Raw genomic sequence first — 23,248 nt, 5'->3', positions numbered from 1 at the left:
CATTGTGTTTTCTAGTTTCATCATCTCCAACCTACTTCCTGAAGGAAGTAAATTTGTTGCACAGAGTAATTGAGGTTTAAAGATTGGCACAAATTGATTCTCACTCGCTCTCAATGAAATAATAGGATAATGATATAACCATATAACCATATAACAATTACAGCACGGAAACAGGCCATCTCGACCCTTCTAGTCTGTGCCGAACACATAATCTCCCCATGTCCCATATACCTGCGCTCAGACCATAACCCTCCATTCCTTTCCCATCCATATAACTATCCAATTTATTTTTAAATGATAAAAACGAACCTGCCTCCACCACCTTCACTGGAAGCTCATTCCACACAGCTACCACTCTCTGAGTAAAGAAATGATGTCTGATGTCTGAATTGCTCTGAGATGTTAGCTTTGGAATAAATGTAAACTTCAAGGCCTGGATTTTACTGAGTGAAAAATGCAGCTTGCAGTTGTTGCTGAGCTTGTTGAGATCATAAACTTACCAGAATGGGGAACCTTTCTGACCCAGACTGCCCTGGAGCTGAGCAATAGGGACATGTCTCTTGCCCAGAGTAAGGGAATTGAGGACCAGAGAACATAGGTCCAAAGTGAAGGGGAAAAGATTTAATAGGAATCCGAGGGGTAACTTTTTCACACAAAGGGTGGTGGGTGTATGGAACAAGCTTCCAGAGAAGGTAGTTGAGGCTGGGACAATCCCAACGTTTAAGAAACAGTCAGACAGGTACATGGACAGGACAAGTTTGGAGGGATATGGACTAAAAGCAGGCATGTGAGACTAGTGTAGATGGGACATGGTGGCTGGTGTGGGCAAGTTGGGCCGAAGGCCCTGTTTGCACACTGTTTCACTCTATGACTCTCTGACTATGTCTGATGTGACTGAGGCATGGGGCAGACCAGTCTATTTCACTGTCATGAATTCTCTCTGAAAAGCTTTGATTGAGAACAAGCATGGTGGGTTATAAGATCATGTGATAGGAGCAGAATTAGGCCATAGAAACATAGAAACATAGAAATTAGGTGCAGGAGTAGGCCATTCGGTCCTTTGAGCCTGCACCGCCATTCAATATGATCATGGCTGATCATCCAACTCAGTATCCCGTACCTGCCTTCTCTCCATACCCTCTGATCCCCTTAGCCACAAGGGCCACATCTAACTCCCTCTTAAATATAGCCAATGAACTAGGCCATTCTGCCCATCAAGTATACTCTGCCATTCAATCATGGCTGATCTATCTCTCTCTCCCAACCCCATTCTCCTGCCTTCTCCCCACAACCCCTGACACCCATACTAATCAAGAATCTATCTATCTCTGAGTTAAAAAATATCCATTGACTTGGCCTCCATGGCCTTCTGCGGCAAATAATTCCACAGATTCACCACCCTCTGACTAAAGAAATTTCTTCTTCTCTTTCCTAAAGGAACATCCTTGAATTCTGAGGCTATGACCTAGTCCCAGACTCTCCCACTAGTTGAAACATCCTCTCCACATGGGGATAACAATAAGAGGATAAACTGGGTCGGATAAGCTCTTGGAGGGGAGAGGAGGTGGAGGAAGAAAGGGAGAGGAAGAGGTGCAAGGAGAGACGAGCACTCTGCAAACCTGTGATCCATGATCCATATCCCTCCATTCCCTGTATATCCATGTCCCTATCTAAAAGCCTCCTAAACACCACCATCTTATCTGCCTACACCAGCAGCCATGGCAGTGTGTTCAAGGCAACCATACATTACGTGAAATGTAATGTGCCACTCAGCTCCTTTAAACATTGCCTCTCTTACCTTAAAGCTATGCCCTCAAGTTTGTGTCTTGTCACTAAACAATGTGTGAGATTATATGCTTCAGTAAACATCATCACAGAAATAAAAACAGAACAATCTGGAGATAGAAGGTCAAACGGTATCTGTGGAGAGAAAAACGTATTTAACAATTCAGGTCGATGATCTTTCATCAGGTTTCAAACATCTGCAGTTTTATGCTCCCCAATAACTCCACTGAAATTCGCCATCTGCTGCCATTTACAGCTCAGCTACAAACTCAGAGCTTCGTACAATAACTGTGACAGAGCCCATGACTCTCTCTTCAGTCAGCCACATCTTCTATTTACCACCAGTGTTTCACAGTGGCCTTTATTCAATGATACCCTCTATCTGAAGGAAAGTTCAGTGGAGTTCACTTTTCATGGAGTCCTGACTACATTTCACCCTTTTTGCCAAAGAGCAGCCGGTTTCATGGCATTGCACATTTTACTTTAGTAACTTGACTTCAGAGATATAGTGCGGTAACAGGTCCTTCAGCCCAACGAGTCCACGCCCACCAGCGATCACCCCGCATCACAATAGCGCAATCCTACACCAAGGGATAATTTACAATTTACATAAGCCAATTAACCTACAAACTTGTACGTCTTATAGAAACTTACAAAATTCTTAAGGGGTTGGACAGGCTACATGCAGGAAGATTGTTCCCGATGTTGGGGAAGTCCAGAACAAGGGGGTCACAGTTTAAGGTTAAGGGGGAAATCTTTTAGGACCGAGATGAGAAAAACATTTTTCACACAGAGAGTGGTGAATCTCTGGAATTCTCTGCCACAGAAGGTAGTTGAGGCCAGTTCATTGGCTATATTTAAGAGGGAGTTAGATGTGGCCCTTGTGGCTAAAGGGATCAGGGGGTATGGAGATAAGGCAGGTACAGGATACTGAGTTGGATGATCAGCCATGATCATATTGAATGGCGATGCAGGCTCGAAGGGCCGAATGGCCTACTCATGCACCTATTTACTATGTTTCTATGTTTCTATGTCTTTGGAGTTTGGGGGGGAATCTGGAGCACCTGGAAAAAAACCATGCGCTCACAGGGAGAATGTACAAATTCTGTACAGACAGTCAGGATCGAACCTGGGTCTCTGGTGCTGTAAGGCAGCAACACTACTGCTGTGTCACTGTGCTGCCCTGCACTTGATCACCATGCAGACATTGTACGCAGCACTTGACCTGGGCTGGGGAGGATTCCACTCTCTCAACATCCAGCAAATGTGCCACCTTGGGAAGAAGATGTCCTGAAAATCACAATGCCCTCATTCTACAGCACTCCAAATGTCATCTGCATCTGAGCTTTCAAGATGATGCAAATGATGGCTATTACTTAGTGGTGGATGATTACATAAAACATAGAATAGACAAAGACAGGAACACGCCCTTCAGCCCACAATGTCTGTGCCAAACATGATGCCAGGATTAAGGAATTTAATCTGTTTGCACATGATCCATACCCATTCCCTGCATATCCATGGTGCCTCTCTTAAACACCACTATCATATCTACCACACACACCACACTCCACCTGCAGCCCTGACTGCACATTCCGACTGCCCACCACTCTCCGCGCATAATAACTCCTTTAAGCATTGCCCTTCTTATCTTAAGGCTATGCCTTGTAGTTTTTTTACATTTTCACCCTCAAAGGAAGGATCTGATGTTCTACTTTATCTTTCAGGGCACTAACTCTTCAAAGAGCAAACCATAAATGTCAATGGAACAATGCTTAGATTAGCTCATATTTGCTTATGGCAATGAAAGAGAGTATTCAGTCCACTGAATCTATACTGGACCTTATGATGCTCCCATCAGTTCCATGTCTGCTTATTTCAAGGGAATGGGAGTGCAGGGAATGGAGGGATGTGCACCATGTGCAGACAGATGAGATCAGTTTAACTTGACACCATGTTGGGCACAAACCTTGTCGGCCAAAGAGGTTCTAACTTACAAAATTCTTAAGGGGTTGGACAGGCTAGATGCAGGAAGATTGTTCCCGATGTTGGGGAAGTCCAGGACAAGGGGTCACAGCTTAAGGATAAGGGGGAAATCCTTTAAAACCGGGATGAGAAAAACTTTTTTCACACAGAGAGTGGTGAATCTCTGGAACTCTCTGCCACAGAGGGTAGTTGAGGCCAGTTCATTGGCTATATTTAAGAGGGAGTTAGATGTGGCCCTTGTGGCTAAGGGGATCAGAGGGTATGGAGAGAAGGCAGGTACGGGATACTGAGTTGGATGATCAGCCATGATCATATTGAATGGCGGTGCAGGCTCGAAGGGCCGAATGGCCTACTCCTGCACCTAATTTCTATGTTTCTATGTTTCTATATTCCTGTGCAGTTCTATGTTCTATGTTAGGAGTTTCCACATTGGTTGCCTTTGCCTGCTCCTGGTGCTCCTAGATTGTGTTTCCCTGTAAACATGGTGCCATTGGTGGGATGGCACTGACGTCCAGTGGAGGAAACAGCAGATGGTATTGGAGGATAATCACAAGCAGAACTGAGGCTGGAAGGCCTGGTTTAGCATGGGTGGGAGCCACAGCAAGGGCACTGGTGAAGTAAGGATGCCAGAACTAAAACACTTTAACAGTTTATTTTATTGTCAAATGTACCGAGGTACAGTGCAAATCTTTTGTTGCTTGCTTTTCAATCAGCAGAAACACAATACATAATTACAATTGAGCCATTTACAGTGTATAGATAGATACACGATAAGGGAATAACATTTAGTGCAAGGTAAAGCCAGCAAAGTCCAATCAACAATAGTCCGAGGGTCACCAGAGGTAGATAGTAGTTCAAAAAGGGTGAGAATTTTGACTGAATTGCTGCTTAATGGACCTGTCCCACTTACGCGACTTTGTTGTAACATGTTGAAAATTTAGTGGCAACCAGAAAGACACTACGACTCTTTGGGTGACTGAGGAGATTACTCACAACCATACAGGCGACACCCTGGCGACATGTCGTGGGGTGAAGCCTGTATGGTCGTGAGTAGTCGCCCAAAGAGTCGTACCTTGTTCTGGTCGCCGCTGGACTTTCAACATGTAGAAACTTTTCAGCGACCTGCAACGACCTATGACGGGTGCCGGCAATCGCCGAAAAAGTCGCGTATGTGGGACAGGCCCATAAGGGAGGGTCAATTTAGATAAAACAAATATTGTAGATAAAACAAACGTAACAAACAAAGGTTCTTTGGAGTGAGTTAGGAAATGAGCAAGTTAGGCAGGAAAAGAGGCTGTAAAAATGAGAAGGCAGTGAATTTATTTATAAATTAACTTTATTAGTTATTTGTGGGGCAGTGGACCTTCAGAAAGATTCCCATCACTAAATGTCAGACAAATCATTTTATTAGCAATTAAAAGGAATGCCATTTTTCTTTTTTTAAAAGAAATTACCTATGTCAATGGAGAAAGATGTTGAGCTATAGATTAATTAATGCCAACGTCCAAGAGGGCAAGATATAGACATAAAGCTGCAGATTTTGAGAGAAAGGGAAAAGAGGTGTCCACTGTTTGTATCAATAGAATGGGATGTGCCTGATTATAACGTTACAAAAGGTGATTCTGCTGCTCCCTAGTGGTGGCAACCATAAGAAATGGAAAACTATCTTGAACAGTTCATGCAACTTTTGCAATAAAACACAAAAGATTATAGAATATATATTTTTATCAAAAAATATATAAACAAGCTTTACAGCTTCCAGTGACTTCTCCAAGCTTCAAAGTCCTTACGTCACCAAAGTGTGTACTTTATTTCAAACTGCCTGTTACGTTTCCCTCGATATATTTAAAACCATGATCAAATCACTGTATAACGTGCTAAATTTCAGGAGATATATCATAGTTTTGAGACATTTCATCTTGCAACATAACTTTTGCACTTCAAGTATAATTTTGATAAAGACACTGCATTTTCTCCAAGGCCAATGTATCATTCAGAACAGCCTGCAAGCATTTGCATTAATTCTACAGCAACACATAACTACACCCTTGCACACCCTCTAAATGTAAAGATCTTTGCAATTAATTATTATGTCTTTCCATGACATTTTAATCATCTCCACATGTGAATCATCAATTTTTGGTGCATCTCCTCTGTTACTAGCATCTCACTGTTTTAGAAAATAATTCTGTATTTTTCTTTTTAGATTCAAATTAGATGACTTTATATCTACCTTCACTGAAAACTTTCCCACCAGTTTCTCTATTCTATTAATGTTTCTTTATTATTTTATACATCCATCTAGATTCCCTAGCTACCTATTATCTATTTAATTACTGAACTTGGATACCTGGGTTTCTACCCGTCATTGGGAGTGTATAAATACATTGGTTTTGGCCCCTTTAAAAAACATATTCTCCCTTAACTCCATTCTTTAGCAACCTGAGATAAAAATCATTTGGACCTGGACAAATGGGGTGCAGTTTGATTGCCAATATTTGTTACATTCTTGCTGTATATTCATTACATTTGTTACGTACTCATATGACCATTATTTTTTTTGTAATTGTTATTGTCCCTATGTTAATCTTTATACGTTTCTATCCCTGACTAACTAAGACAGGGGTTCCCAACTTTTTTCGTCCCGTTTACCCCTGGCAACGTTAATAGCACATAACAATGTTATTTCACTTATTTATGAATAACTAATGATGAACAGATACCAGAACCAAACACAGTCAGTCAATGAGAAAAAATATGTACAAATCCAGAATCAACAAATTTACCCCTTGGGTAGGTGAAATTCACCCCCTGGAGGTAAATTTACCCCAGGTTGGGAACCCTTGGACTAAGACCAAACTTGCTGGCAAATATTGATGTGTGTGTCCCCAACCACTGGCATTTCTTGGTGAAAATATCATCACAATCGCAGATGACCCAAACATATTGGCCATTCTTAGCCAACTAAACTAGATTCAGGATAGAGTCGGGGCAGTATAATTTGTACAGATTTTCCAAACAACCTGTAGTTGTTCAATGAAGACACAAAGAGTCTGCAGATGTTAGAATCTTGAGTGAAAAGCCAACTGCTGGAGGAACTCAATGGGTCAGGCAGCATCCATGAAGGGTAATGGACAGTCGATAATAGTATGAAAAGGGTCCTGACCCAAAACATCATTCATTTCCCTCCACAGATGCTGTCTGATCTGCTGAGTTCCCCCAGCTTTTTTGTTTGCAGTCATTGTCCAACATATATACTACTTATTTTTGTTTCTCTTGCCATCTTAATTCTGGCATTCATATGGTTTTCAAATGTAGAGAAAAGTTTGTTTGTTTTTATAAATTTGATTATGACCTTTTTCACTGATTTGAGGACACATGATTAATGTCATTGGCAAAAGAAACAAAAGCAGCATTAAGAAAGAAATTAGTTATCAACAAGCATTTATCATGTGGACTGCGCAGGTTGCAGCTTTCAAAACAGGTGGCAGAGTAGCACAGTGGTAGAGTTGCTGCCTCACAGCACTAGAGACCCAGGTTCAATCCTGACCTCGGGCGCTGTCATTGTGGAGTTTGCACGTTCTCCCCATGACCACATGGGTTTCCCCCGGTTGCTCCGGTTTCCTCCTACATCCCAAAGACATGCAGGTTTGTAGGTCAATTGGCCTTGGTAAATGGCACATAGTGAGTGGGGTATGAAAGGCAAATTACATAGAACTAGTGTAACCGGGTGATCAATGGTGAACGTGGACTCGGTGGGCCGAAGGGCCTGTTTCCATGCTGTATCTCTAAACTAAACTAAACTAAATGGATTAGTTAAATAAAAAAAGGAAATTGCAGGGCTAGGAGAAAATTGCAGGGCTGGGGATACTGTGGCAGGTTGAGTTGCTCAGGCAGAGATGTGGCCCTGTAATACTGTCCCTCTGTGTTGCTGCTGTTCAATGATTCTTTATCAGGGCTGTGTTGAACCTGTTTTTACACAATGCCATGTGTTTACCTCGGGAATTATTTCCTGATATGACTCTTAGGCGTATTATTGATACACCCTCAGAGATTTTGTTGCAGAGGACATTTCGGACACCAAACACAATTGGGTCTTTTAGATTCTTGATTTTACACCAAGGGTGGCACAGTGATAGAGCTGTTGTCTCACAGCGACTGTGCGGAGTTTGTGCATTCTCCGTTTGACTGCAATGGTTTTCTCCAGGAAACTCCGGTTTCCTCCCACATTCAAAAGCGTGCAGGCTTGTATGTGAATTGGCTTTTGTAAAGTGCCGCAAGTGTGTAGGATTGCGAGAGTGGGATAACGTAGAACTGGTGTATGGGGATCGATGGTCGGCATAGACTCGGTGGGCCGAATGGTCTGTTTCCATGCTGTATCTCTAAACTTAAACTAAACTGCACAATGTTGTAGGAAATTGGGCACCACCATCTGTGTTATAGAAAAATAGCTATCTTGAAGAAAGCTTGTGGTATACATATCAAATCGTACAGGCAAACTACTTCTTACAATAGGGTCTGTGCACATTTCAGCAGGTGCACCGTACACTATGAACTGGACTTTGCTGGCAGCATTTTGCACTTCACTGTTATTAATGTGAAATCAGTAGCGTGAATAATGGCAAGCCTGAAGTCTCAATTTTAAAATGACAAAAGACAGTTCCAACTAAAATAATAAATGACTGCTAGTGCATAATGTAGCTTTTGAGGGATACAGAAAGCATTACAGCGGCGAGTTCAAATCCTTCATTACTTCCTTTGGACTCTGGGATTAAATTCCATTTTTTCTTGAGCTCTGCTGACCGCAGCTAATAAAGCATATTATTGTTCCACCATACAATGAAACCCATGCCAATACCAATATTAATACCAATACCACTGTTAATGACAGTCTGGCTGGCTGACTGGCTGACTGGCTGAGTACTGTGAAAAGCTGCAGTATGGCATCACTACAGTGCAACTGTAGAGGGTGCAATAAGAGGAATCGTGCTTGCACTTCAAAGTAGGAATAGGAAATAATAAACTATATATAGTTCATTGTAAGGTAGCATAAGCAATTGACTCTCTTCCTCCGCTATCACACAAACATAATACATTACGAGCATTATACTCAGATCTTCAGTTCTGTGAGCCATGGAAACTAATAATGAAATTGCTGGACTGGTTTTTGGGAACCTTGACTCTTGGTCTGTTTATATCCATCTACGTTTAAATTCAAGTCGTTAATAACTTGGGAGTAAAAATCCAATATCAATAACCATAAAAGTATTGGATAAATGTAAATACTTTTGCAGTCATAAACAATCTTCAGTGAAGAAAATGTCTACTCGTTCCCTAGTCTGACATAAATGTGACAGCAGACCTATAACGATGTGATTGACTGTTAATTGCTATGTAAAATGGCAGTAAGCTGCATCATGAGTTCCTGACTCTTATACTCAATGCCCTGACCAATGAAGGCAATCATACCATATGCCTTCTTTACCATTCTATCTACTTGTGTTGCCACTCTCAGGGAGACTTGGATCTCAATATCCCTCTGTATATCAATGTTGTTAAGAGTCACGCCATTAATTGTATATTTTCCCTTTACATTTGACCTCCCAAAGCAAAACACGTTACATTTGATTAAACTTTGTCATTTCCCCCCCCCCTCCCATTTCTGTAACTTATCTGTATCCCACTGTGTACTTTGACAGACTTCTCAACAAACCACAAACAATCTTGGTGTCATCTGCAAATTTACTAGCCAACCTATCTAAATTCACGTCTGAGTCATTTATATCTGTGACAAACAACAAAGGTCCCAGCACATATCCCTCCACTGGCCACAGACCTAAATATTGTCCTTCCACCACAACCCACTGTCTTCTATCAGTAAGTCATTTTCAAATGCTTTCTGTTGCATGTAGTCTACATAGATTGGAGCAAGGTTTTATCAAATGCCTTACTAAAATCCATGTAGACAACATCCACTGCCCTATCCTCATCGCTCACCTTTGTCATATACTCAAAAAATGCGATCACGTTAGTAAGACACAACCTGCGATGTGCAAAGCCATGCTGACTGCAGTGGCACAGTGGCACAGCGGTAAAGTTGCTGTCTTACAGAGCACCTTTGGTCGATCCTGATCACAGGTGCTGCCTGTACGGAGTTTGTCCATTCTTCCCATGACCGTGTGAGTTTTCCCCCGGGTTCTCCAGTTTCCTCCCACATTCCAAAGACATACAGGTTTGTAGGTAAATTGGCTTCGGTATAAATAGTAAATTGTCCATAGTATGTAGGATAGTGCTGGTGTAGGAAGATCGCTGGTCGGCGCAGACTCGGTGGGCCGAAGGGCAGTGTTTGCACGCTGCATCTCTAAACTAAACTAAAAGGTACACAAAAATGCTGTAGAAACTCAGCGGGTGCAGCAGCATCTATGGAGCGAAGGAGATAGGTAACGTTTCGGGCCGAAACCCTTCTTCAGACTGAAGATGGGTTTCGGCCCGAAACATTGCCTATCTCCTTCGCTCCATAGATGCTGCTGCACCCGCTGAGTTTCTCCAGCATTTTTGTCTACCTTCGATTTTCCAGCATCTGCAGTTCCTTCTTAAACTAAACAAAGACTGTCCTTAATTAAACCATTCTCTTCCAAATGGGAGTAAATCATTAACCAAAGAATCTCTCCAATAGCTTCTCTGTCACTGACAAGGCTCAATGGCCTATAATTGTTTGGATTCTCTCTACTTCCCTTCTTAAATAAAGGAACAATATCAGCAAAAATCTTTATCAAGGCTCCTGCAATCTCCGCTCATGTCGCAAGCAAACAAACCTCCCTTCCGTTGATTCCATCTACACTTCACGGTGCCTCAGCAAGGACACCAGCATGATCACTCCTTCTTCTCCCCTCTCCCATCTGGCTCGAGGTACAGAAGTTTGAAAAAGCATACATTCAGATTCAGAGACAGTTTCTTCCCGCTTGCTCTCAGGCACCTGCACTGTCCTCTCACTAGTTAGAGTGCAGTCCTGACCTCCCATCCAGCTCATTGGAGATTGTTGAACCATCATTAATCGGAATTTATCTTACACTAAATGTAGTAACCTTTTTTCCTGTATCTGTACACGTTGAACGGCTTGATTGTAATCATGTATAGTCTTTTCTTTGACTAGATAGAACGCAACAAAAGCTTTTCACTGTACCTCGATACACATGACAACAATAAACTAAACTTAGCTGATAATGGCTGATTTATTTTTCCCTCCCAACCGCATTCACTTGCCTTCTCCCCATAAACTCCTGACACGCATTCTAATCGAGAATCTGCCCATTTCTGCCTTAAAAATATTAATTGACTTGGCCTCCACAGCCTTCTGTGGCAACAAATTCCACAGATTCACCAACCTCTAACTAAAGCAATTTCTCCTCGTCTATCTAAAGGTACGTCCTTTATTCTGAGGCTCTGCCCCTCTGGTCCTAGACTCTTCCACCAGTGGTAACATTCTTTCCATCACTTGCCACTACAGCCATCCGAGACGAATAATCAATGGCATTTTTGGAGAGACAAAAAAAACATTGTGAACTTCTCACTCGGCTTCACACTTCTACACCTTTGGCCTTGCTCTGCTTCAAGGTTAAAGGACACTAATTATTTCCTTCATTGGTGACTCATTCCAACTTTTTGACATTATCCCAAATCATCTGATGTTGCAGCCTATTGTTGCTCTTCACTTTGGCAATGTCCTGCTCGTCTTCAAGATGACAATCACACTCTGATATGTTATTAACCACAAAACACCTCCCTCACACTCTCCAAATAGTATCAATTACTGCCTTCCTGTGTCACCCAATTGACTGCTAAACGACCTTTTTTCAATGCATCTTTCATAAGATCACAAGATCATAAGTGATAGGAGTAGAATTAGGCCATTCCATCCATCAAGCTGGGGTTTAAAGTATCACGGATGTCTTAAATGTTTGTTCTTCGAACACCCATTTTGCGGAGAAACATTGCAGAGAAACACTTCATTCTCATAAGTTCATAAGTTCTAGGAGCAGAATTAGGCCATTCGCCCCATCAGGTCTACTCCGCCATTCAATCATGGCTGAACTATCTCTCCCCCTTAACCTCATTCTCCATCTTTCTCCCCATAACCTCTAACACCCTTACTAATCAAGAATCTGTTTGTCTCTGCCTTAAAAATATTCACTGACTTGACCTCCACAGCCTTCTGTGGCAAATAATTCCACAGATTCACCACCCTCTGACTAAAGAGATTTCTCCTCATCTCCTTCCTAAAAGAATGTCCTTTAATTCTGAGACTACGACCTCTAGTCCTAGACTCTCCCGCTAGTGGAAACATCCTCTCCCTCCACATCCACTCTATCTGAGCCTTTCATTATTCTTTGTGCTTCCATGACCTCTTTTGTAGACTCCTTGTGTCTGGGAGATTAATTGTTAAATCTTAGAGAATGCAACATAAACTATAAATCCACCCACATGTCTGATGAGTCCTGACCATGGGAGGTTAATTAACGTTTAGCAGGATCAACACCTTAACGGACTGCGAGGATATTTTAACTGTGTAATGGGATAAAATGAGTCACTTTATGACTGTTTTATGGAGTTAGCAAAAAATAACATTCAATGGAGACCTAAAATAGATTGTCTTCCCATTACCTCTGCTTTATATGATTGAGCATTGGCTGAGTGTGTTTATATACACATGCATGGTATATGTGTATATATGGTTTATTGTTGTACCCTTGTCAAAACGGAACTATACATTGAATAAGTTGCGCTAGTTAGAAGAACATGGCACTCAGAGATGTATGAATATCTTGGTAAGATGTGACATGTTGGGTTGCACAGTGGCACTGCTTATAGAGCTAGAGACCCGGGTTTGATCCTGAACCAGGCTGCTGTCTATGTGGAGTTTGCACGTTCTCCCAATGACAGCATGGGTTTTCTCTGAGTGCTCCAGTTTCCTCCCACATGCCTCTGCAAATTGCCCTAATGCGTAGGCAGTGGCTGAGAAAATGGGATAACAGAAATAGTGTGAACAGGTGATCGATGGTGGGCATGGACCCAATGTACCAAAGGGCCTGTTTCTATGCTGTATCTTCAAACTAAATTAAACTAAAATTATGCAACACATTAAAAAAGCTTGACATGCAGTTCATTACAGCCCTTGACACCACTTTAAAATATTACACATTAGCCAGGCACATGGAGTGGTACAAATCTCCCCAAGTTGAGCTAGTGTTTATCTGCACGCTCTATTGAGAATTACACAAAGGAGCCCAACGCACTGATGCAGAGAAAGACATTTTGTTTTCCCCTTTCAAAAAAAAATGATTTGCAAAATATTGTTCATATAACAGTGCCAAATAATTAAAAAACAGTAATTTAATCAAATATAAACAAAAGCCAACTTGAGACTTATAATTAACTGTGCCACTTTTCTCCTTAGACATCCTCTAATTAAATATGTTGCATAACTTTTAAACATAATGAATAGGGAGAAATAATGACATGCATTCAAATGGTAACAAGTACATTTGTACCTAAGCTTATTGGATTGTTGCAATGCTCGGTAAATAAACTAAGAAAATCTACAAAATCCTAAAACTCGGTGTTTCCTCCCTGAAATCCACCCTGAAACCAGTTGATGGGGAGGAGGATTGAAGGGGATGTTCATTACGGACGGACGCTATAAAAAAAAACTTTAAGACTTGCAGAAAGCCGTATAAAGTACAACCTTTACAAGATAGGACAAAGAATAGAAAGACCACATTGTTGATTAGGTTGGGTAAAGGAACAAAGGGATTTTGGAAAAAAATAAATATATATATATATATATATATATACCAAACACCACGGATGGAACCACCGATAGCACCCTAAGGAAATTATTTATTAAATGAAAAGCAAACCAAACACTAGGGGTTGCTTCTGGTGGGACTGAAGTGAAAAGTAAGCCATGTGTGTCAAACTTGCAACAAATCTTAATTAGACCACAGTGTAGCATTGCACACACACCAGGTCGTTGTGTTAGATATTGAGATATAAAGTCACTGGAAAGAAAGCAGAGAAGATTTACAAAAATTATGCCAAAACTGCAAAGATGTATACAATTACAAGGATGAATAAACCAGGTATTTCTTTGACTCTATTCTCGACAAGGAAAAAAAAAATCCTAAAGAATGACCTAATAGATGGCCTAATAGATTTGAGTTTAGGAGCAAGGAGATCCTACTGCAGTTATACAATAGGAATACAGTAGCCCTGGTGAGCCCGCACCTGGAGTATTGTGTGCAATTTTGTTCTCCTAATTTGAGGAAGGACATTATTGCTATTGAGTGAGTGCAGCGTAGGTTCACCAGGTTAATTCCCGGGATGGATGACATATGATGAAAGAATGGATCGACTGGGCTTGTATTCACTGGAATTTAGAAGGATGAAAGGGTATCTAATAGAAACATGTAAAATTCTTCGAGGATTGGACAGGATAGATGCAGGTAAAATGTTCCCGATGTTGGGGGAGTCCAGAACCAGGGGTCACAGTTTAAGAATAAGGGGTAGGCCATTTAGGACTGAGGTGAGGAAACACTTTTTCACCCAGAGAGATGTGAATCTGTGGAATTCTCTACCACAGAAAGCAGTGGAGGCCAATTCACTGGATATTTTCAAGAGAGAGTTAGATTTAGCTCTTGGGGCTAAGGGAATCAAGGAATATGGGGGAAAAGCCAGAACGGGGTACTGATTTTAGATGATCAGCCATGATCATATTGAATGACGGTGCTGGCTTGAAGGGCCGAATGGCCTAATCCTGCACCTATTTTAAATGTTTTCTATTAATGTTTGTCATCTATATCGATGATTAGGATGAGAATGTACATGGCAAGATTTGCAAATTTGCAGATTATACAAAAGTGGGTGGTATAGCAGACAGTGAAAATGGTTGTCAGAAATTGCAGCAGGATCTTGATCGAATAGCCAGGTGGACTGAGGAATGGATGATGTAATTTAACACAGAGAAATGTGAGGTGTTGCATTTTGGAAAGTGGGCAGGACCTACACAGTGAATTGTAGGGCTTTGGTGAGTGTTGTAGAGCAGAGGGATCTAGGCATGCAGGTACATAGTTCCTTGAAGGTGGTGTCACAGTTGGTTAGGGTGATCAAAAATGATTTTGCTACTTTGGCCTTCATCAGTCAGGGTATTGAGTATAGAAGTTGGGAGGCCAAGTTGCAGTTATATAAGACATTGGTGAAACTGCATTTAGAGCGTTGTGTTTAGTTCTGGGCACCATGTAATAGGAAAGATTTTGTCAAGTTGGAAAGAGTACAGAGAAAATTTATAACGACTTTGCCAGGACTCAAGGTCTGAGCTAAAGGGAGAGGTTGAGCAGGCTGGGACTATTCCTTCGAGCACAGGAGGATGAGGGATGATCATATTGAGCTGTATAAAATCATGAGAGGAATGGATTGGGTAGACACACAGAGTCTCTTGCCCAGAGTAGGGAAATCGAGAACCAGAGGACATAGGTTTAAGGTGAAGGGGAAAAGATTTAATAGGAATCTAAGAGGTAACTTTCACAACAAGGGTGGTGGGTGTAAGGAACGAGGAGCCAGAGGAGGTAGTTGAGGCAGGGACTATTGCAATGTTTAAGAAACAATAAGACAGGTGCATGGATAGGACAGGTTTAGAGGGATCGGGGCCAAACACAGGCGGGTGGGACTAGTGCAGATGGGACATGTTGGTCGGAGTGGGCAAGTTGGGCTGAAGGGCCTGTTTCCACACTCTATGACTCTAAATAGAATTGAGACCAACATGAATGAAAATTCCAGTTTCCCCCATTGGTTTTCATCATTACATTTCATCAAAGGAGAGATTTCCTCCTTTAATGCTTCCATCATATGAACATATATGAAAACTGCGCACTCCAAACCGTTGTTTAATCGTGGTCCAGGAGGTCAGAAGCAGTAAATCTCTTTTTAAATTCCTACTATCTTTTATAAAGCTATTCAAACTTCTGATATGAAGAACATAAAAAATTAAGCAATTATGTTGTCACATTTGAAACAGCAAAAATCTGGGTGTCAATCCTAGTATTTTTGTAGTCAACTGACCTCAATGTTATAGTGAACCCACCTAACTATTACCTCTGAGTCCGGCTCATCTTTTCTCCTAGCGCATCCTGCCAGGTGTCATGTATATTTCGGGTCTTGGCGGTGACCTGGGTGTTAATAAGAGAAATAAAAGATAGACACAAAAAGCTGGAGTAACTCAGCGGGACAGGCAGCATCTCTGGAGAGAAGGAATGGGTGACGTTTCGGGTTGAGACCATTCTTCAGACGAGTCACGGGAAAGGGAAACGTGTGATATAGACGATGATGTAGAGAGATAAAGAACAATGCATGAAAGACATGTAAAAAAGTAATGATGATAAAGGAAACATGCCATTGTTAGCTGTTTGCTGTTTGCTGGGTGAAAACGAAAAGCTTGTGCAACTTGGGTGGGGGAGGGATGGTCTGCAGAAGGGTCTCGACCCAAAACATCACGCATTCCTTCTCTCCAGAGATGCTGCCTGTCCCGCTGAGTTACTCCAGCATTTTTCTGTCTATCCTCGGTTTAACCCAGCATCTGCAGTTCCTTCTGACACAAGAGAAATAAAAGGTTCAATTTTTGACAATAATCCAAGGCAGAAATACTTTGATTGCCAAAATGTGCCAGTAACTGGCAGCATTTCAGGTACCTCAGCTACAGTCGATGTTCATAATATTTACACCCAGAGAATTGCTTTCATGAAATAATTAACGTGCAAATGGATATGGGAACTCATGGATGCATCAGTGATCACCATGGATATGATTCCAATGGGCAATGCACCTACACATGTGAACAATTCATAAAATGTACCTTATAACAATGTGACCCAGAAGAAGATTTTTTGGTATTAACTGCAGAGCCATAGCATGCAAGCTTTCACTTGAAGGGCATACTTTTTCACCCCTCTTTTAAATTAGTTAAGATTAGTTTATTGTCACGTGTACTGAGGTACAGAGAAAAGCTTTTGTTGTGTGCTAAGCAGTCAGTGGAAAGACAATGCATGATTACAATTGAGCAATTCACAGTGTACAGATACATGATGCAGAGAAATACGTGAATAATGTTTAGTGCAAGATAAAGTCCAGTAAAGTCTGATCAAAGATTGTCTGAGGGTTCCTAATAAGGTAGATAGTTGCTCAGAACTGCTCTCTGGCTGTTGGTAGGATGGTCCAGTTGCCTAATAACAGCTGGGATGAAACTAAATTACAACATCTTCCAAATTTATGGAGCTTATACATTGAATAATCAAAGATGTAGCAACCTATTCCAGAGATTCTTGCAATTTTTTTGGAACTAGCTATGAATTTGAGGAAATTATGCTTTCCTCATTTGTTATCCCCACTAGGTCTCTCTTTGTTTCTCAGGGACAAGTAATTCAGGCTCTTTAAATACTTAATGTAAGTTGCATGCGATGAAAGAAGTTGCTCACATCACGTCTTTGTAGTCTGTAATGAATAGGGTCATTAAGCTGGCTCTGTGAAGTTCATTCAACAAAGTCATTAGTCCAGTAGTGTGGGACACTACAGAAATGAGAAATCCTTCCCCATGGGGCTGTATAAAGTATTTATTTTCCAGGTGCTTTTTATGGAGAAACAATGACATATTAATTGGAGGTGCATGTAATTTTAATATTTTGATGGGGACAGTTTGGGCTTATTTTCTAAATAAACGAATTGCGTGATCTTTTACGCTGCTGTGTCAAGTGAGTCTAAAGTCTGCATGCAACGTATCCTGACTCATTCACGCTGTACGTTCCATTTCTGCACAATGTCACTGCTTCAGGCAACAACCAGATGGTCTGGGGTCTCAGTCCCAGGGATGCCATTCACTTAGATTTGCCTGGAAATAAAGACATTTTATTATTTGCTTCTTGACCAGACTGCTAGTTTGAGAAGCAGTAAGTCACAAGCTGTTGCCTTTTTTTGCAAGAGGAAAGTGCAGGAGAAAAAGTCAAGCAAGCTGGTATGTTTCTTTCCTGTATTTCACACCCATCTATGGTCATGCCACCCAATCAATGCAAGAGTTCCAATTTGCATGTTTGCTATAGAACTAAACAACTGCTACGTTGAGAATTTCAAAAGAAAAGTTGAACCAAAATTGTATTTGTAACTCTTTCAGTTTCTCCAGCACTCATTTTTTTTCACTTTACACTGAGAGGTAAAATAAACATTGAAGGGCACAAAGTATTGGAGTAACTCAGCAGGTCAGGCAGCATCTCTGGAGTAACACGGAGGGCTGACATTTTGGGTCGGGATCTGCCTTCAAGTCTGAAGAAGAGTCCCGACATGAAATGTCACCCCTCCATGTTACTCCAGAGATCGGACTACTCCAAGTCTTAAGAAGGGTCCTAACCTGAAATTCCACCTTTTCCATGTTACTCCAGAGATGCTGCCTGACCGGCTAAGTAGTAACTCTTTGTTACACTTTGTGTCCTTTTGTGTAAACCAACATCTGCAGTAAACCAGCATCTAAAATATATCTTGTTTTAGTTTATTGCACCAGTATGAGGGGAAACATTGCTTGCTTTCTTGGCAAAGAATGGAGCGAGGTGGAATGTTTGAGACCATGCCCATTAGCACCCCCACAGCTGGATTCCTAAGTAAAACTGTCAGGGCAAAAACCATTTACTTCTGCCAGAGACACGTGGATGTCCCATTTAGCTCGTCAGCAATGTTTTTACCTTTTAATGCCAGCCACTGTACAACTCAAGTTCCAAGTGCATAGGATCAAACAGTTGTTTAATTTTCCACCTGTTAAAAAAAGACACCGATGTCTGCTAACTCTGTTGTACGCATAAAGAATAAATAGAGGCAGATTGTGACAATGGTAGGAAACCCAAGGGAGTTTAATGACACATATTAAACAGTGACTTTGATGACTGCGGATTTATACAGTGATCAGGTGGCTAAGGTCGTATTGTGCTCTTTTCACTTTCATATTCTATCATTACTTTTATTGGTTTATGGCTTTTTTAATGATTTTACTTTTATTAGTGAATTATCATTTTCATGTTTTGCAGCTTAAGTTTGTCGTTTATGTTACTGCTGCTATTATGATCACCAGGCTTCACTGGTTAGGGTTCTCATGCGCAACAGAAAACTCTTATAAAGAAACAGGTTGTCATTTCATTGTGTGAGATAAAATCAGTTGTGTCACACATCATTCCCCATCTGAGAAAGAGAATTGCTAACCTGACCCTCTCTACAAATGAATATTGATTTCTCCAACTTCAAGTAACTCCTGCATTCCCTCACTCTCCGATCCTCCCCTACTCTAGTCCTCTTGCTAATTTCACCGTTCGTATTCCTTCAATATCACCTCGTCCCCAGCCAACAATGGACCATTGTGGGCTCCACATTTCCTGAGTCAAAAGACTCTGCTTTGTTCTGTACCTTCCCTACCTCAAGTGTCCCCCTCCCTGACTCCCAGCCTGATGAAGGGTCTCAACCCAAACATCACATATTCCTTTTCTCTAGAGATGCTGCCTGACCCGCTGAGTTACCCCGGCATTTGTGGCTATCCATTCTACGAGTAGTTGCAAAGAGGGATGGGATGCCAGTTCTGTAACATTCTTAACCGTGGAAGTTTCCCTTCAGTTTCTGTTGTTGAGGGTTCAGTGGTAGTCCAGTCTATTTGGCCCATCACCTCTTATTCTGGATCTAGCCTGTGGCCCATGTCACGTATAGACAGGACACAGTCACAACCTTTTAAGTTTCCTCCAAACCTCTGCTAAGAACACTCCTAGTCTCAACCTGTATGATTGAGCATTTAACATACCTTCTCGATTCAGCATTGTTCATTCAAGGCACAGATCACTTGTTTCCAAAATGCATTAGTTAATGGGTCAGTTGTGCCTCTGCAGCCAAGAAAGACACAGATGGAAAATGGCATCGTAACTGTGGCCACTCAGAATATTCTTCGCAGGTGCTATTGCCCAAATTCTATTAAGAACGAAGATGAGTGGAAGGGATATAAATATCTGAGCACAAAGGGGAAGGGAAAGTTTATGGTAGCTCCACAAGTCCCCAGGAGTTTGAACGAAATTATGCCCATCTGTAAGCTCAGCAGGATTTGACTCAAAATATTGCTTACATATCTATAAATCAAAACTAGTGTGAATACACTGAAGTGCTTCATCTCATAACAAATTTGAAAATTATTCTGTGAACAAATTAGCATAATGACTTGGTGGGAGAAAAAAGAAAAATGCTCAGCACATGCAGTTTTTTAAGTGTTGCTAGTAGCATGAACTTTGTTAGACTACATTATATGTTTGATTATGATTTTGAACATTTATTCTAAGCATTACATTGTTAAATTATTTAAACACGTTATGTTACTTAAATTATCAGCTTGTTTACAAAACATTTGTCACTTACATACCATTTCTTACTTGCTCCTATCATGAACAATAGGCTGTGTGTTCGTAAGGTTGTTTTTATGATTGTGTATTCTTATTAAATGAAAAAAAATAAGCAAAGAAGAAGGCCTTTTCTGTGGGCTAATTGCATTGTTGTTTAAAGTTAGCTTAGCAAAGAAAGTCCTAGTATCACCCCATTTCCACAGTGTTTTGCATTTATCAGCTCAGCATACTTGAGAGATGACTAGAGTGCTAAGAACTCATTCACTTTTAGGAAGAATCATTGTTTCTATCAACGCAAAGTTTATAGAGGCAACTTAGTGTTGTTTTTGTTGCAGTTGCACAGACTTGCAGCAATACATTTTGAGGTGTTTCTCCACAAAATGAGCATGACATTTCTGCAATGCCGCTGCAGGCAGTTGCCCAGTGAAGGCCAGGCAATTCCCCCACAGTGAGTAGAAGACAAATTGAAATGGTGGGATGAAAAAGTTTCATTTGAGTAAAATCAGTGATCTGGGGTAGATCTCCTTCTCAGAAGTATCCCCTTACCTTATTTTACTAGAAAGCAAGAAAAGGAGAAAAATGGTAGTTGCCTCTGGCACATTAACAACTAACAGCTGAGCAGGACATAACTGGAGCCCTCGAGGCCCCTGTACCTACAGTTTGGCAAAGAACGGAGGTGACAGGGATTAGGGCTGCAAATAGCTTCTAGGTCAATATATGAATAGCACCGATGTGAAGTAAGCCATGGTCAGATATATTTTGTTAATTTGCAATGATAGGCCAATTTGTGTACTCCTTAAAGGGCTAAGAGTAATGTGTTTGTACCATCTAAAATCTAGCACAGTGTTGCACAACATAAATTAGCCCACAGGCTGGAATGTGGCCTGTTGGATCATTACAATTGGGCCCTCAATGCACTTTCTAATTATTCCAAAGGGTCAGCTCATGAGTGGTCTCCAGAGGCCAGGCAGGACGTTTCATCCGGCCCGCGATGTGCTCTATTGTTATTCACTAGAGCCGGCTCACCAGTCCTCCCAATCGCTCAGACGGGAGATGAAAACTCCAACCAGATGTGGCACACAGTAAGCTCCGTCTGCACGCACGGTGAGTGTCCACCATTAGAATACCCTTCAAAGTGCGGTTGTCCTGGGCCATTTGAGGCTTTTACTGCCACTGAACGCATCCTGCGCTTGGCCGCAGCGGCTGATCAAGAAAAAATTGCAATCCCAAAGATCGAGGAAGTTGGGCACCATTACACGACATATCTAGAGTAAAAAATATATCAGTTATCATTATAGTGTGAAGAATAGAAACAAATGGGCTCCCAGTTGATACAATTAATCTAAGATGTGCTACCACACTGTCAATACAATCACATCATTAAAAAGAATTACATAGCTAAATTGACCAAACCTTTTGTGAATTGATGCCCAGCACCTGGCTAAACATTACATGGTTTAAAAATATTTCAAACAAATACAGATTCTGTCGTAGTCTCCCGAATCATCTCAGAACATCCAAACAAGTAAGCTATCCTACTGTTTATTTGCTTTACCAAAACATTATTCTTTTTTAATTTTAACTCAAATGAATTGTAAATTTAGTCCGAAATATAAGGGAACAAATTCTGTATATTCCCCCCTTCAGTTGAAAATGCCTTTGATAGACTACAATGATTTGAACAGAGGGTCTCTCTAATAATTTTTTTAAAAAACAAGCCCAGAGATTCAATGGTATATTAGTTTATTCAGTGTAATGCAACTCAAAATCATGTTTTTTTTCTCGGGAATGTAACAGGATGATGATCCTATCCAATTATTCTCATGTAACTCAATACATTTGAACAGGCACTTCTTTGATGAAGGGTTTACTCATTCCCAATATAGTGCTCCTATGGAATATTTAGGGGTGGCATAGCTGGTAGAGCCGCTGCCTCATAGCACCAGAGACCCGGGTTCGATGCTGACCTCGGGCACTGTCTGTGTGGAGTTTGCATGTTCTCCCTGTGACTCTGTGGGCTTTCTCCGGGTGCTCTGGTTTCCTCCCACATCCCAAAGCCTTGTGGGTTTGTAGGTTAATTGGCATCTGCAAATTGCCCCTGGTGTGCAGGGAGTGAATGCGAAAGTGGAAGAACATAGAACATAGAACTAGTGTGAACGGTTAATGGATGGTTGGCGTGGACAGAGGGCCAATGGCCTGTTCCCATGCTGTATCTTTCAATTTCAATTGAAATTTCAGGAAACTTGGACCACAGTGTTCTGGGAGTGAACGTTCTTGCTCACTCCCAGAACACATGATCCTCCCTGCATTAACATAGAAACATAGAAAATAGGTGCAGGAGTAGGACATTCGGCCCTTCGAGCCTGCACTGCCATTCAATATGATCCTGGCTGATCATCCAACTCAGTATCCTGTACCTGCCTTCTCTCCATACCCCCTGACCCCTTTAGCCACAAGGGCCACATCTAACTCCCTCTTAAATATAGCCAATGAACTGGCCTCAACTCCCTTCTGTGGCAGAGAATTCCACAGATTCACCACTCTCTGTGTGAAAAATGTTTTTCTCATCTCGGTCCTAAAAGATTTCCCCCTTATCCTTAAACTGTGACCCCTTGTTCTGGACTTCCCCAACATCGGGAACAATCTTCCTGCATCTATCCTGTCCAACGCCTTAAGAATTTTGTAAGTTTCTATAAGATTAAGCTGAATTGAAGCTCTGTCAGGTGAGTCCTATGCTTAATTTTAATTGTTTGAGTCCCAAACACTACAAACACTCCACCACCCCAACATCACTGCCAACCCTCTGATTTCATGATGTTGATAATCCATTAACTACCTGACCCTGTGATCTCATTTGGTTCAGAAACGGAGATTCAACCTCCACAACCATTACACCCAGCGGCAGCATGGTGTCCCAGCAGTAGAGTTACTGCCTCGCAGCGCCAGAGACCCGGGTTCGATCCTGACTACATGTGCTTGTCTGTACGGAGTTTGGACGTTCTCCCCAAGACCTGCGTGGG

At 41.5% G+C, this 23,248-nt stretch overlaps 1 protein-coding gene across 9 annotated transcripts in view; it reads left to right on the top strand.

Moving 5' to 3' along the window:
* The window catches only part of celf4 (CUGBP Elav-like family member 4), a 1,189,269-nt gene that overhangs the window by 1,079,669 nt on the left and 86,352 nt on the right, over positions 1-23,248 (top strand). For 4 of the 9 annotated variants that reach the window (XM_033032265.1, XM_033032259.1, XM_033032244.1 and 1 more), the window contains one exon: positions 21,165-21,332. The exons of the other annotated variants lie outside the window; for them this stretch is intronic. In XM_033032265.1, coding sequence (XP_032888156.1) covers positions 21,165-21,332 — 168 coding nt within the window. The remainder of the gene's footprint in view (positions 1-21,164; positions 21,333-23,248) is intronic. 9 annotated transcript variants of the gene reach the window in all.

This window comes from Amblyraja radiata, chromosome 1 (assembly GCF_010909765.2).
Source record: "Amblyraja radiata isolate CabotCenter1 chromosome 1, sAmbRad1.1.pri, whole genome shotgun sequence".
NCBI lineage: Eukaryota > Metazoa > Chordata > Chondrichthyes > Rajiformes > Rajidae > Amblyraja > Amblyraja radiata.
The sequence above is the reverse complement of the archived record's forward strand: the minus strand, read 5'-3'. Positions and strand labels throughout refer to the sequence as shown.